At 38.9% G+C, this 16955-nt stretch overlaps 1 protein-coding gene across 4 annotated transcripts in view; it reads left to right on the top strand.

Annotated features, from left to right (window-relative positions):
- INVS (inversin) overlaps window positions 1-16955 on the top strand; it is a 142851-nt gene that overhangs the window by 57525 nt on the left and 68371 nt on the right. For all 4 annotated transcript variants that reach the window (XM_030829840.2, XM_030829836.2, XM_060300689.1 and 1 more), the window contains exons 4-5: window positions 9866-10039; window positions 14094-14261. In XM_030829840.2, the coding sequence (XP_030685700.1) occupies window positions 9866-10039; window positions 14094-14261 (342 nt within the window). The remainder of the gene's footprint in view (window positions 1-9865; window positions 10040-14093; window positions 14262-16955) is intronic.

Here is a 16955-nt window from a genome sequence, read left to right as displayed (position 1 = left end):
ATATAGAACTATCTTCGAGGCTTGAGATTTTGTCTCACCGTATATGCAAGGTAAGAAGTTAGTCTGTTACTGCTTCATGGATGTTGACAGTAGACACAAGCCTCTAGGGTCAGGGACAAAGAAGTTTATTATTCACAGCATAGCAAAAAGCATCAGCACCTATATGTTTGTATTGATTTCCCTTTCCCCCAAGAACCATGGGAGAGTCACAGAAGGCCCAGATGGATGCTGTACACACAGCAGTTTTCCATCATAGCACAGAGGAACACTGAACTTCAGGAATCTGCGCTTTTGTAGTGAGCAGCTAGTAAACCCAGAAGAGATGACCTCACCCCTCAAATTGATTACAGCAAACACAACCCAGAGAAGTTGCCTAGGCCAGGCGTGGTCAAGTCTCTGCATTTTTGGCATAAGAACATGCAGTGATGATTAGGGCCCATGGTAAATTGCTTCTCCCAGCAACCCATCACTTAGCCCTACATGTTCTTGACATGAGCATGCCATTCTGTCAGCTACTCTGATTAATCTGACCAACAGAGGCTGGGAACAAATCTGTTTAATATGTCTCATACAGCATTTAAATAATAGAACTCCAAGCCGCAGGATGAGAACAACCTGCAGTATTGACTTCAGTGTCCTAGATTAAGTCCACTGTGAATAAGTACCAGGGGAGACAGTAGGTCTTACTTTATACAGCGAAGATATACTCTAAGGCTATTCTGTTGTCTATTATGACCCATGCAAGGGAGTTTGACTGACCTGCTGATCTTTGGTGTTATTACCAATAATTACTTGAGGCACTAGGGGCTGAAAAGCAACCCCTAAGCCCAATGGAGAACTATTTCATGGCCCTCTCTCCCCCAGATACAAACATATAACCTGAAGAGGCACAGGTCACTTTAGTCAGGATTTGTTGTTAAACGTGGATCACCATTTCATTGTTTGGCTAAGCCACATGGGCAGTATCACCAAGTAGTTACAGCTTTGATTGTCATACATGGCATAACCCAAGGCTTCTCATGCTGCCATTGATGGCATCAAGCATGGCAGAAGAGTTCAGGCCCATCCATGTCCACATGAATTTTTCTGTTTCATAGCACATGGATGGGGATGACAAACACAAAAGCAGATCAGATTGCAAGCCTCAGCTGCTATTTGATTCAGGTAGTGAAAAGTAATTTTGTTTTTTTCTGGGATACAATACTGGATCCAGAGGACAAAGAGAGCATCAGTTGTCCTCTTCCTCCCTGTACCTCCCAAGGTGTCCCCTTCCCAGGTGCTGAAGTTGTTGCATTCCCTCCTCAACCCCAAAATCAGTGTGTCCCACCCTAATAGCTAGAACTCCTCACCTTTTCTCTCCTCATCTCCTACTTGCACACATACCTTTCACCTAGAAGGGTAGATACATATAGGACAAATTTACAGAGACCCGTTATGTCCCCCACTTTAGCCCACGTGGGCATTTAGGAGGACTTTGTGAGTAGTGTACTCAAGCAAGTGGTCATTATGGATGTGTATGATGTAGGACCATGTCGATCAACAAACAAATTCAGGTGGCTGAGCCAGAGTTAAGTCTGAATCTCTAAGCTCCCTCTTGGTTGGGCTGCCACCAAGAGGGTGTACCAGTGAGGCCAGCCTGGGATTACTCTTAGGGGAAAGGAAGAAGCATCATAACCAGGGATGGACAGGGCGGAACCCCAAATTTTCAACATAGGTGTATATGATTCCCCATTCCTTTTGTCCTGATTACTTCCCAGGAGGCTGCCATGAGGAGATGAGCTCTTTCTGCGGGTGGCCACATACAGTAACCAAACTACCCTATCTCTCTCAGGTGTGTGGATCAGGAAGAGGTAACTGAGGTGGAACCAGAAATCTTTCTGAGTTTATTTTCAAGGAGGCCATGGCTGCTCTTGATCATTTCAGATTCCTGAGGACAGCATGGGGCATAGAATGCCCATAGAATGTAGAGGGCTGACCTGCCCTGTACACAGTCGGTCTTCCAGAGTTGTCATGGACGTTGGACTGCCTCCCAGTGGTTGCCATCAGGTTTTAACTTAGCCAAATCATCAGTAAACCAGGACAAGGCATTCAGGGGAACCCCTGAGCATCAAAGGCACCATTAAACCAGCAGTTTGCCTCAGACAGTGGCCATCTCCACGCCCAGTTCTTTGTCCTCATTGCCAGACAAAGCAGACTATAGCAGGGATCAGGTACGTGGCACAGTTGGCTCTGTGTTATCAGGCAAGGCTTTGCATTCACTTTCACTTTTGAGTAGCTGCCCACTCATGTCTCCGCCAAGGGAACCTCTGCTGTTTTCAGTCCACCCAAAATTCTGTATCAAGTAGCAGGGTCTCACTGCTTTCTCCGTTGGTTTCCACTTTGGAGATTCCTTGACTCAGCGGCCACAACTACATTGCCCTTCAGCTTGCTGCCCCATTGTCATGCTTTCATCCCTTCCTCTGCTTGCCCAGGGGAAGGTGAGCCAAGACCAAGGCATCACTTGGGTGGCTTGTTTCAATCCTGCTCTTCCTCACTGAGTCATTAACAGGACAGTGGGTTCCCTGATCTCCCCAACCGTGCCCACCGCTTGGGTATGATCACATGGAATCTTCTCATCCCTGAACCTGACCTGCAGGGCCCTGGTCCTTACTCTTCAAGAAAACTATGTCTCCGTCAGTATCCCCTCCTCATTTCCTGTACTGTCAGGTCTTGGATTTAATTTGCCCTACTTTTTTCTTTGTTTATGCCAACTTATTACAAGGTAATAAATTGGTTCTGAGTACTGGCAGAAGACATAAGACTACCATCAGAGACAAAAAAAGCTTTATCACTGATGGCAAAAGCATGAGCACTTGCATTTTTGCATCCCTTACCCCCAAGAACCAGGAGGCAACGCAGAGGCCCCAGATGGACACTGGGGTTCACATGGCATCTGAGGAATGCTGAATTTGGGGTAGCTCCAGACTTTACTACTTACTTTAGTAAGTAGTAAGCAAGACTCTCTATCTAATGTCCTGGGAGACATTAATGTCCCTTAAGACTGCTTGATACAAACCCAGCTCTGAGAAATGGCCCAGGTAGAGGAGTCGAGGCTTCGCATTCTTGGCATATTTAGTAAGGACATGCAGGGACACTCAGGGCCCACGGCAGATTGCCTCTCCCAACACTATTGTGGTGTTTCTAAGACTCATTTGTGTCTGCAACCATTACAGGAAAGATTGAGATAAAGAGGTTATTGATATTTGTGACCTATATACTTCCTGGAGTTAGTGATTCTTTTTAAAAATTAACATGGTAAATGCCTTGAGAGTTTATAAATATGTAATTACATAGATAGCATTAGACTTTATAGTAACAGATCATGTTTCTATTATTTCCATTTCAGTTTTAAATAATGTATCTTTTGGTATGTAGTATGATTAGGATTTAGAATAAAATATGGCAGAATGCCTACCTTACATTTATTTGTGCTATTATACATATAATTATAATACTTCCAGGACAAAATTATACACAAACCTATAAATGAACAAAAAAATAAATTAACATTTGGTGGACAATTGTTTTCTCCCCAGCTACAGTGAGAGTAAATTAAGTGCTGAGGACACAGAGAGAACAAGAATGCAAAGAGATTCATCAGAAAATATGTAGGTTTTGAGAAAATATCTAGTCTCTTCAGTGTCCCAGTGGGGGAAAGGACTGCTACAGGCAGTCCTATATTCACACTAAAGCCAAGAAAATACTTAGAATTTGGGAGTATTCTTTGCCTTGATATGAGGCTATAGCTTTAGAGGAAGCTGTTTTAGAGAAGTGGCAGGAGCAGGACAAAGATAAGCCTCAGGACCAGGAAGCTCCCCACTAGCTCAGTGACAGTAACTGTGATACCCCTAGTATCACTAGACATGGGGCTGCGAAACATCATTATAAGTACAGATTCTTATAATGGACCAGGAGCTGGATGTTAGCAGCTATAAGGGTGAGCAAAGAGAAAAAAAGAAAAAAAACAAAAAATAACAGCAAACAATCTTCTCTTTAAAATGAGCCCTCAAACAAAATATATGAAGAAATCTCATGCTAAGAAAGCTACCAGTATCATCATTCAGATCATGAATTCATTCCTAGCGGAAGAACATAAACAAAGGAAAAAGAAAAGCCACACAAAGAGAGAAGATATTTGCAAAACAAGCTAAGAATTAGTATCCAGAATATGTAAATAACTTCTATAGATCAGTAAGAAAAAGACAAATAGCTCAGTTGCAAAATGAGTAAACAATGCAAAAAAGCTCTTCACAGAAGAAGAAACAAATAGCTAACAAAGACGTTCCACTTCAAGAAGGGAAATGAAAATTAAATCCATGGTAAAATACAATTGTATACCCATCATATTGGCAAAAGTTAGCAAGTCTGACAAAACCAAGTGTGGAGAGGATGTGGCGAAACAAGCATTCTCAAACATTAGTGGTGGGAGTGTAAATTGGAGTAACTACTTGAGAGAACAGTTTCAGCCCAGCAGCTTCAGAAATTCTGGCACGTGTACCAGGAGCTACAAGAAAATTCATTACAGTATTGTTTGTAATAGTGAAAAGTGAGAAACATGCTAAGTATTCCCTTAGAGAATAAATAAATATAATATTATTTTCATATGACAGAAAGCTTTCTTCAGTGAAAATGTATGAACCAAAGCAATTTGGATACATCTCAAAAATATTGCTTTGAGTTAAAGGTGGCAAGTGATTCATGTAGGGCTACTTATATAAAGATTGAAAACATGTAAAATAATGCTATGTAGTTTATGAATACATGTATTTGTAAGAAATAAAATGTATCAAAACATTCACTGGAATGATAACCACCAAGTTCTCCAAAGAGAGAAAAGGTAATAGAATTGGGGAAGGACACAAAGGGAGTATTAACCATATATGTTATGTTTTATTTCTTAAAAATGAAAAATCTAAAACAAAATATCAAAGTATTTCACTCAGAACTTCCATATCATTGTTATTAAGATTAAATGACTTTTCCTAAAAAAAGGAGTTCCTCTTAGCAAGTTGGACAGACAAAAATATGAGCTTAAGTGGCATTTTGAGTTGATTTGTTCCCAGATTCATTTCAAGAGCTGTTCTCCAGGTCAGAGAGCTTTTTCATTCTCTTTTACCCTTTCAGATATTATACTCCTTTTCATGTATTTGGGGAAAATCCAAATGTCATAATCACTTACATTACAGACAAAAGAAGCTCATGGTGTTAATAATTACAGGAAGATTAAGATGAGGATTATTAGTACCTAACAACAACGGCAACAACAAAAAACCAGAAACTGAGAAACGACGTCTTATTCAATGTTTCAGAGACATTAGGAAATATTTTCACATTTCGCTGGCATAATAGACCTCATCATATCAGAGTTAATGTCCTTTTAGTGATGAAATCAGGACTTTTTTGTAACTTTAGCTCTCATTTCTGCTCACTTACCACCGGAATTTTCTTAAGAATATACACTCTTTTGATCTATTATCTCTTTTGATCTTATACTATTTCCTACCCAGTCAGAAATTATAAAAGCAAATTCCAAAACAGTCTTCACCTCAGGATCATGTTCTGTGTGGCCCTAAGATATGATACTAAATTGTTAACTTCCAAATCATCCCCAAAGTATTTGTGTTATAATAAACTTGAAAACTTAAGAAGTCCAAATTTCAAGCAATAGTGAGGAAATGTTTAGACATTTTGTCTGTTTGCTTTTGTATTGAGGAGGCTTTACGGGAAACAAAGTAGCCTATAACATGTGTCCCCAGGGTCATACAGTCTTCAGGGGGTTATCAAAATAGCTTGCTGCCTCAAACTAGTGTTGTCCTCTTTTCCACTGATATTACAAATACTCTCCTGATTTTAGCTCAAAGGTTGTCTGTCCCCTCTGTTCAGTCTCAGAATTGAGTTTGCATACACTGGGCATTTAATAAATGCTTGTTCATGAGACCAAGGAGGTTGACCTTGGTCCAAATGGATTATATTGTTTCTAGTCCCAGCATTCGTCAGTAATATCTGATGTGTCTCTGTCCTTTGGAATAGAAGAAGCTGGCCTGATCATATAGCTGACCCCTCCTCAGGGTACCAGCTAAATTCCTATTGGGTATGTTCTTGTTGGTACTATATCACCTTTATCCGTAAGTAGAGTATAGACATCTTTCTCAATGTAAAAAAAAATCAGAAAAGCCATTATTTATAACATTCCAACTATTTTTACTTTTACCTGTTCCTAACCTTGGTTCTCTCCTTAATCAGTAGCTGAACTATGTATATCATGTTCAGTTAGATCTTTCTATCTACATGCCCTCTGTCATGGGCCATTCTTGGTTCCACTTGACCATTTATGTTTTATTGCTTCCTCCACATTGGAAAACTGTCCATAATAAAGTTAGCAAACATTCCTGAGCATTTGCTTTGTGTACTGTTCTAAGTACAGAGATTACCTTTATCATTTCATATGCATGATAATCTCAGGTACTATTATTATTCCTGTTTTACAGATGAGGAAATTAGAGTCACAGGAAGATACTTTAATTGATATGTAAAAATTTTCCACGATACTTCTGTGAGGAGCAAAGATGAAATCTATGTCAAAGAGTTTTGTAATAAGTAAAGTACAAACATTTTACTCCTTCCTGCTTTGTAACAAGGTTCAATGGATGTTTGTTGAATGAATGAGTGATTATTACTGAGGTGTACGATGTTTTCTGTAGGTAGAATCTGCAGAATAATGTGAAATGTAAATATACCAAGCACTGTCTATAAGTCAGTAGCCACCCCCTAACACATTCTAGTTTCCTCCTTCTCCTTCCCATTTCCTCTAAATTTCAAATTCACAATGACTGTCTGATTGAATATCTTTAAAAGTCATGATGAATTATTCTGTAATATTTGAAATGTTATGCTCAGAAAGGTCAAACCTTATTTTTTTGGTATGAAGTACCACATATGTTTATTTTTCCTGGGCATTTTTCTCCTTTTCTGAAAGAAAAGATGGCAAGAGATTTAGAGCAGGGTGCCCTCTTGAGGAAATTTTAGTACCTTCTCAAAAACTTGCATTGGGTGAAATCAGAAAATCCAGATAAATGATGTCCACTATGAATGAAGCTCAGATAAATAAAACATTAAAAAGTAATAGTAACCAAATTCCAGATATTTGAGAGTTAATATTCTTTTTTTTTAATATGTTAGGGGTAGGAGTTTATTAATTTATTTTATTTATTTTTGCTGTGTTGGGTCTTCGTTTCTGTGCGAGGGCCTTCTCCAGTCGCGGCAAGCAGGGGCCACCCTTCATCGCGGTGCGCGGGTCTCTCACTGTCGCGGCCTCTCGTTGCGGAGCACAAGCTCCAGACGTGCAGGCTCAGCAGCTGTGGCTCACGGGCCTAGCCGCTCCGCGGCACACGGGATCCCCCCAGACCAGGGCTCGAACCCGTGTCCCCTGCATCAGCAGGCAGACTCTCAACCACTGCGCCACCAGGGAAGCCCTGAGAGTTAATATTCTTAACTGTTATGATCTAATTTAGCAACTGTAAATAAGAATTTTTAAATAAAAACAAAAACCTCTATAAGATATTTCATTTCCTCTTATTCACTCAGTCCTTCAAGTAATATTTATTAAGCACCTATTATGTGCCAGGAACCATGCCGAGCACAGTGGTCAACAAAACATAGTCTCTGCCTTCATGATGCTTACTGCTTATGAGGGAAATCTCAGTGAAGGGAAATAAAAACATATATGTAACTACAAACTGGGGAAAGTACTATGAAGGAAATGAAAGGGTACTGCAATAAAGAAGAACAAAATAAGTTCTGCTTAGGGTGGTCAAGGAAAGCCTCTCTGAAAGGAAATAAATAAGGTGCATTCATTTGTTTTTCAGTCCATTCCAAGTTTGTCCATCTAGTATAGACAGCCTTATGACCCTTTTCCTAGCCCTGTTCTCCCTTATCTCTGCCCCAGCCCTGGAGCTGGGTTGAATCCTGTCTTTGCCCCTGTAGGCAAGCAGGCAAGTCTCATTCTTCCTTCTGCACCTCACTGTTGCTCTAGCTAGTTCCCTTTGCCTTACTTAGAGCCTCACGTGCATCACAGTGGGGAACCTGCTCAATCAATAAATGTCTTCCTTACTAATACCAATAGCTCCTGATAGCAGAACATTAATGCATTGTAATTATAATACTTAAAGGTCACATTTCCAACAATGTTAAGGATGTAGAGGGTCTCAGAAGATGAAAAAGACAGGTAGCCCTGCCTGCCACTATGCTTTGAATAGGGAAAAAGAAAATACACATGAAGTAGACAGAGAACTTGATCATACAATGCAGTTTGTTCATGTTGACTTTGAAATATCTGTGATACCAAGCATATTGAAGACTCCAATCAGAATTGGAAATATGGAGCTAGATCTCAGGAAAGAGTTTAAAAGAACTACGGAATTTTTTTTTATTTTTATTATTTTTTTGTGTGTGTGGTACTTGGGCCTCTCACTGTTGTGGCCTCTCCCGTTGCGGAAGACAGGCTCCGGACGTGCAGGCTCCGGACGCGCAGGCTAAGCGGCCATGGCTCACGGGCCCAGCCGCTCCGCGGCATGTGGGATCTTCCCGGACCGGGGCACGAACCTGTGTACCCTGCATCAGCGGGCAGACTCTCAACCACTGCGCCACCAGGGAAACCCAGAACTATGGAATATTTTTGTTGTTGTTGTTTTGTTTTGTTTTTGTTTTTGTTTTTGTTTTTTTTGCGGTACGCGGGCCTCTCACTGCTGTGGCCTCTCCTGTTGCAGAGCACAGGCTCCGGACGCGCAGGGTCAGCGGCCATGGCTCACAGGCCCAGCTGCTCCGCGGCATGTGGGATCTTCCCGGAAGGGGGCACGAACCCATGTCCTCCGCATCGGCAGGCGGACTCTCAACCACTGCACCACCAGGGAAGCCCCTGGAATATTTTTCAAGGGTTTCAAAGCTCACATAGACATACTATAAAATGGTCGACCTGAGTCCCCACCAGTGTATTACTCTAGCCCTTGTAACTAAACTTCTTTCTCCAGATGGGTTGGTTCTGCCAGATTGGAGGGTTTAACTGGTGCAGAGAGCACTGCCTGCAAGTGGGCGGCCTACAGTGACTTCTGGGTTGGTGTTTGTGTGAACAGATGAGTCTGGGACCTGAACTTTGAGGAAGCTGCTTCTACCTTAGCTGTACCTGTAAATAGCTCTCGTCAAGAAAGCTAACCACCTTTTCCTTATTAACCAAATGACTGTGAACAAAATATTTAACCCCTTTGAATCTCAATTCCCTCACCTGTAAATTGGGGTTTAAAATCTCTACTTATTTCACAAAGTTATTATACTTTGAATATAAAGAATATGTGCTGTGCTGGTCAGATTGTGCTGAAACTCATACATTCACACATTGTTGCAACTAGATAGCAATTTGGAAAATACACCAAAAACCATAAAATGCACAAACTCCTTTGACCCAGTTATTTGGTTCCTGATAATTTATTCTATGGAAAAAAAATATGTGAAAAATCATGTACATTGTAGCATTTTCTATTAAAAAATATTACAAGCAATAATAGAATGATTAAATAAAATGTCTTGCCTTAACACAATGAAATATTGACCAGCCACTGAGTAAACTAAATGCATATAGAAAGCAGTTGGAAAGAAACGTGAAAAAATAAAACAATTGCTAGAGTAGTAGAATTATATGTATTTTCCTTTTATTAATTTATCTGAATGTTATTATTCTAGCAGAATAATTAAAATGCTTAAAACATTTTAAAATTTTTTAAAAAATTTGGCTCCAAACTAAATTTCTTCTTACTGTCTCTTATTTTTTATTTAGGGAAATTATCGTTTCATGAAACTCTTACTTACACGCAGAGCAAACTGGATGCAGAAGGATCTAGAAGAAATGACTCCTTTACACTTGACTACCCGGCACAAGAGCCCTAAGTGTTTGGCGCTTCTGCTGAAGTTTATGGCACCAGGAGAAGTGGATACACAGGATAAAAACAAGGTAACGGACTGTCAAAATCGAAGACAAATAGAGCAGAAAGCAAATGCTTTATTTTATGATGTGAAATCTCAAGGAAGAAGGCCTAAATTACCACTCATGCATGGTAGAACAATTCCAAGTCTCCACACACCCCAGTAAAGTATTTCACTTAAATTCTGTCATTTTATCCTCCCAGCAACGAGATGCGGTGGGTAGTATCATCTTTTTACATATGGGAAAACTGAAGCTCAAGAAGATTAAAATTCTGCCCGAGATCCAATTGGCAGGAATAGGATTCAAACCAGGCCTGTCTAACTCCAACTCAGTATTTGACTGCTAGTCAAGATAGTTGCTAAAGGTAGTTAGATTTGTGGTGGCCAAATGCCCTGGGTAATGAACTAAGTGCATAGTGCTTTAATGGCCTGGGCTTAGGCATCATTCTTCTTGGGTTTCAGTGTAAAAGCCACCACTTGTTCTATGTCCATTGAATTACTTAACTCCTCTATTCCTCAATTTTCTCATATGCAAAAAGGGGATAAAGGGTTGTTGAAGATAAAATGAGACGATATATATGAAGTGTTTAGCACAATGCCCAGTGCATAGTATTCTCTCAATAAATATTAGCTTAAAATTATTATTATTAGTTCATTTTGATTCTAACATCTGCTCTGGCATTCTTACTAGGGTCCATTATCTTCCCTGCTCTTGAGTTTTAACATAGTGTGCCCATTGGTCATTGTTTTGGTCAACACTCTGATCATTCCTTACAGGAAAAAAATGTGGTCTTTAGTTAGACAAATGCAATCATCCTCTTCCTTTTCATCAGGCACTTAATCATAGAGTCTTGCTAACTCCAGCACTCTCATGTAATTAAAACTCTTATAAGTCATTCACTGGGTTTATATTCAATAATATTTTCACTCCCATAGTGTTCTTTATGTGACTTTTAGATTTTGTTTAGTAGTCATTCACATAACCCAGAGTTCTGAAATCAACTTTAACTTTATTTTACAACTTGTAAATTAATATTATTCTTAACTCACAGCATTTATAGTGCTGATATTTCACTGAGAATTCCCTGGTGGTCCAGTGGTTGGGACTCTGTCTTTTCACTGCTGAGGGCCTGGGTTCAATCCCTGGTCAGGGAACTAGGATTCCACAAGCCAAGTGGCTAAATAAATAAATATTTCACTGAAAAAAGCACAAGACCCATTAATCACTTGAGAAGCTACAACTGTCTTTGGGCTTCATGTCTTCCCCAATATATTCTGTGAACTTCCTGCTGTCTTCCAGTCCTTGTATGTTCTTCTGTTAGTGAACAGGGATGGGAGGTTATTCAGTCAGAGAGATGGAAAATGGATCTGCATAGTCCAGGCAGCCACAGAGAAGAAAGAAGGACAAAAGCATAGAGCACTGAGTCTCAAACCATCTGAGGTGAAGGATCGTTTTTTTTTTAAATTTCTAATCTGTCACAGACCAATCATATTATAAAATACATTAAAAGTGAGCAACAAAAAACCAAACAACTCAATTAAAAAACTGGCAAAGGACTTGAATAGACATTTCTCCAAAGAAGATATACAAATGGCCAATAAGCACATGAAAAGATGCTTAATATAACTAATCACAAAAGAAACACAAATCAAAAACCACAGCGAGATAGCACTTCACACCCTTTAGGATAGCTATTATCACAAAAAAACAAAAATAACAAGTGTTGGTGAGGATGTGGAGAGATTTGAACCCTTGTGCACTGTTGGTGGGAATGTAAAATGGTACAGCCACTGTGGAAAACAATATGGCAGTTCCTCAAAAAATTAAACATAGAACTACTATATGATCCAGTAAATCTACTTCTGGTTATATACCCAAAAGAATTGAAATCAGGAATGAGAACAGATATTTGTACATCCATGTTCATAGCAGCGTTACTCAAAATAGCCCAAAGATGTTACTCACAAACCTCCCAAATGTCTTTTGATGGACAGCTGGATTAAAAAAATGCAGTATATACATACAGTAGAATATTATTCAGCCTTAAAGAGGAATGGAATTCTGACACATGCTACAATGTGGATGAACTTTGAGGACATTATGCCAAGTGACAAGTCAGACACAAAAAGACAAGTACTGTAAGATTCCACTTACAAGGTACCTAGAGGAGTCAAATTCATACAGACAGAAAGTAGAATGGTGGTTGCCAGGTGACGGGGAGGAGGTGGGAATTAGGAGTTATTGTTAAATGGGTATGGAGTTTCAGTTTGGGAAGATGAAAAAATTCTGGAGATAAATAGTACTGATGGTTACACAACAATGTGAACGTACTTAATACCACTGAACACTACACTTAGAAACAGTTAAAATGGTAAATTTTATGTTATGTACATTTTACCACAGTCCAAAAAAAAAGAATTACTAGAAAAATAAAAAACAAAGATGTAAAAAAATGCAACCCCAAACTTTTTACTGTTAGGTTCAACAGCATAATATATTTCAGTAAATATATTCAGAACAGGGACTTCCCTGGTGGTACAGTGGTTAAGAATCTGCCTGCCAATGCAGGGACGGGACACGGGTTCAATCACTGGTCCAGGAAGATCCCACATGCTGTGGAGCAACTAAGCCCGTGTGCCACAACTACTGAGCCCGCGTGCTGCAGCTACTGAAGCCCACGTGTCTAAAGCCCATGCTCCACAACAAGAGAAGCCACCAAAATGAGAAGCCCGCGCACCACAACGAAGAGTAGCCCCGGCTCGCCGCAACTAGAGAAAGCCCACGCACAGCAGTGAAGACCCAACGCAGCCAAAAATTAATTAATTCTTTAAAAAAGAACAAATATAGGAAAAGAAAAGAACTACAGAAACTGTACATGTTGTTTACTGAAAATGTGGTTTTAGGCGATTAACTGCTTTGATATTTGTGACTTTTTTATTCTTCAGTTATCAGTAAACAAAAAGTAATGAGTTAATAACTCTACATGTTAGACGCCTGTAGGTTCACTTGGAATGAATACCACATATGCCAACATTTAAAGTTTTTAATGTGACAGTTGAGCTTGGTTCTTGCTGTTAAATGATTTCGTTCTAGATTGGATTCATGACAATGCTACTCTCAAGGTATAAAGTATATCTAAACAGTTTCTCTGTGGTTTCATTAATAGTTCTCCTAATAGAGAAACCAGTATGTTGATGAGAATGACAGAAGAGATTTTTAAAGCAACATTGGCAAATTCAGCATGTTCATTTTTAACTTTATCTAAAAATAAAGCAAGTGTTGCTGTATTTTTAAAATATATCTTAACAATTTATCCTGTAAAATTAGTTAAATTTAAATTTATCCTTTGATATAAAAAATGGATTCTAGATCCATGATTTCCTATGCATGGATCTTTTCTGATAGATATTAAAATATAAACCTTCTATCAGATTCTTAAGGTGCTTAGTACAATATCAAGATGATCACTTGGGGCTTCCCTGGTGGTGCAGTGGTTTAGAGTCCGCCTGCTGATGCAGGGGACACAGGTTTGTGCCCCGGTCCGGGAGGATCCCACGTGCCGCGGAGCAGCTAGGCCTGTGAGCCATGGCCGCTGAGCCTGAGCGTCCGGAGCCTGTGCTCCGCATGGGAGAGGCCACAACAGTGAGAGGCCCGCGTACCGCAAAAAAAAAAAAAAAAGATGATCACTTGCTTTGTTGATAATTATTCATAAAATATTTCGCTGGGTTTTTCTTTCTCAGTATTATCAGGTATTAGTACTTGATAACCTAAATCCCTGCCATGGTTAAGATGTCAGATTCTGGAGTCAGACTGCCTGGGTTTAAACTCTCTATTCAGCCACTTGCTACCTTCACACCCTTGAGCAGATTACTTACCCTCTTCGTACTTAACTTTCCTCACCAGTCGTATGCAAATTCAAGAGTACTCATTTCCCAGAGTTGTCATGATATAGACTACATGAGATAAAATATATAAAACTCTTACGACAGTGCCTGTCACACACTGAAAGTTTGGGAAGAGTTTGTTGTGTTTTCACTGTTACTGTAGTTACTGTTATTTTGAGAATCTCTCAATTTTGCAGCAAACAGCTCTGCATTGGAGTGCCTACTACAATAACCCTGAGCATGTGAAGCTGCTCATCAAGCATGATTCCAACATTGGAATTCCTGATGTCGAAGGCAAGATCCCACTTCACTGGGCAGCCAACCACAAAGATCCGAGTGCTGTTCATACAGTGCGATGCATTCTGGTGGGTGTAATGGATGGCCTTTCCAAATATATATATATATATATATATACACACACACACACACACACACTATATATATATATATATATATATATATATATATAAAATGAAATATCCAATATATGCAAAAGCATTTATATGACACACAACCAAATTATGAAGCAAAAGAGTATAACAAACACGTGAGCTCATCACCAAGAAATAAAACATTTTAATACTGTTATTTAAGACCAAACAGAACTTTCCTATGTGCCAGTTTCCAAATACATTCTCTCTCCCTGTGCCATTCCTGTCCCCTATCAACTGCTTTTCTGAGTTTATATTTATCATCCCTGTCTTTGTTTTATACTTGTTCTTATTAAATAGTAAACAGATGTAAGTGAATATTTATATAATACATTTAAGATATATAAGGAAACAACAAATCCTCATGTACTCATCACTGAGTTGAGGAGCCAAGTACATTACCATTGAAGTTCCCTGGATACCTCCCAGTACCGTTCTTTTCTCTCCTTTCTCAGAGTCAGCCACTATCCTCAGTTTTGTGATTATCATTCCACTGGTTTTCATTATAGTTTTGACATGTGTTTGTATCCCTAAAAAATATATTGTTTAGTTTTTAACATTTTTGAATTTTATATTCATAGAATCATACTGTATGTATTCTTCCGCAACATACTTTTCTCTTGCTCAGTGTTAAGCTAGTGATTTTATCTATGTTGCTATGTGTAGCTGTAATATATTACTTTTTACTGCTGTATAGTATTCCATTTTATGAAGATTAAATGACACACATTATTCAGTCTGTTACTGACTGACATTTGGAACTGTTCCCAATTTTTTGCTATTTACAACAGTGCTGCTCTGAACCTTTTGTAAAAGCATATCTAGGGTATCTAGGGTATGTATTTAACTGGTTGTTGCAGGTATATAGAAATGCAATTGATAGTTTGGGCCATTAATTATATATTTAACCAACTTGGTATACTTTCTTATTAATTTTGAATATTTATCAGTATATTCTTTGAGGTTTTCTAATCACTCCTTCCCAAATTCCAACTTACAGGCTATGGTCGTCTAACATTTAGTCCTATTTGCTTATAACACACAAATTAGACTTTAAAAGATATTGTTTTATTTGTACAATGAAAATTTATTTCTACTTGTGTGTTAACTAATTTCTTTGCTCTGCATTTCTTCTTGAGTCTCAAATTTTCCTTCTAGAGTTATTATTATCTTACTTCCTGAAATATAATTCTTAGAACTTCCTTTAGTGTAGATCTATGGTGGTAAACTCCCTGATTTTTTTTTTATAAACTTATTTATTTGTTTGTGTTTTGTTTTGTTTTTTTGGCTGTGTTGGGTCTTTGTTGCTGTGCATGGGCTTTCTCTAGTTGCGGTGAGTAGGGGCTACTCTTCATTGCAGTGTGTGGGCTTCTTTTGTTGTGGAGCACAGGCTCTAGGCGCACAGGCTTCAGTAGCTGTGGCACGTGGGCTCTAGAGCTCAGGCTCAGTAGTTGTGCATGGGCTTTGTTGCTCCATGGCATGTAGGATCTTTCCAGCCCAGGGACTGAACCCATGTCCCCTGCATTGGCAGGTGGATTCTTAACCACTGCACCACCAGGGAAGCCCTCCCTGATTTTATTTGTTAAGAATGTCTACATTTCTACTGTGCTCTTGAATATATAGTTTTCCTGTATACACAGTTCTAAGTAGTTACTTTTCTCAACTCTTTCAGACTGTCATTTTGCTGCTTTCTGCCTTTCATTAATTCCTCTTGAAGAGCCTGTTATTGGTCTATGTCACCCCTTTATAGATATCTTTTCTCTCAGGCTGCTTTTTAAAATTTTTCTATATGGCATACTACAGTTTTACTACGGTTTGTCTAGGTGTGCCTTTTTTTTTTTTTTTTTTTTCCTGTTTGGTATACATTCTGATTATTGCATCTCATTTCTGGAAAATATATAACCATTATCTCTTTAAATATTGCATCTCTTTTATTCTCTCTACTCCTGCCTATGGGGTCTCCAGGAATACATATTTTAGACTTTTCCATTTTACTTTCCATGTCTCTTAACTTCTCTTTTACATTTCTATCATCTTGTCTCTTTCTACTACATTCTGGGTAATTACATCAGATCTGCCTTCCAGTTTGCCAGGTCTTTCTTCAGCTGCATCCAATCTCTTGTTTACCCTATTCATTTAGTCTTCAATCTTAGTGATTACATTTTCACTTCTAAAAGTTCTACTTGGTTCTTTTTCAGATCTGCCTGATCATTTTGAGAATTTTTGTTCCTTGCTCACCTTTTATTTCATTTTTTATTTTCTTACATGTTTCATAGATAGTTATTTTATATTCTTTATGTGTTAATTACAAGATCTGAAGTCTTTGGAGGATGATTCTCACTCATAATATCTTATTTCCTCACAGATTTGGCTTTTTTTTTCTCCTTTATAAATGCATCTAAGTCCTTGGGAGACTCAAGGCCCTAGAATACCATTGTGGTAATATTCTACTTCTTTTTTTGAAGCGTTTATAATACCTTTAATACTCTTTTTTGTAAAATAGCCTGACTGTATAGACAGCTCTAAATCTGGGATGGCCCTTCAGAGAGTTCTTAAATTTGGACAAGAGAGCTTGGCTTTGGATATGACCTAATCTGAGAAGGGACCTGACCGTGGGTGAGGTAACTC

The sequence above is a fragment of the Globicephala melas genome, chromosome 6 (assembly GCF_963455315.2).
Source record: "Globicephala melas chromosome 6, mGloMel1.2, whole genome shotgun sequence".
Classification (NCBI taxonomy): domain Eukaryota; kingdom Metazoa; phylum Chordata; class Mammalia; order Artiodactyla; family Delphinidae; genus Globicephala; species Globicephala melas.
Note: the sequence above shows the minus strand (reverse complement) of the source record. Positions and strands in the feature narration are given on the sequence as shown.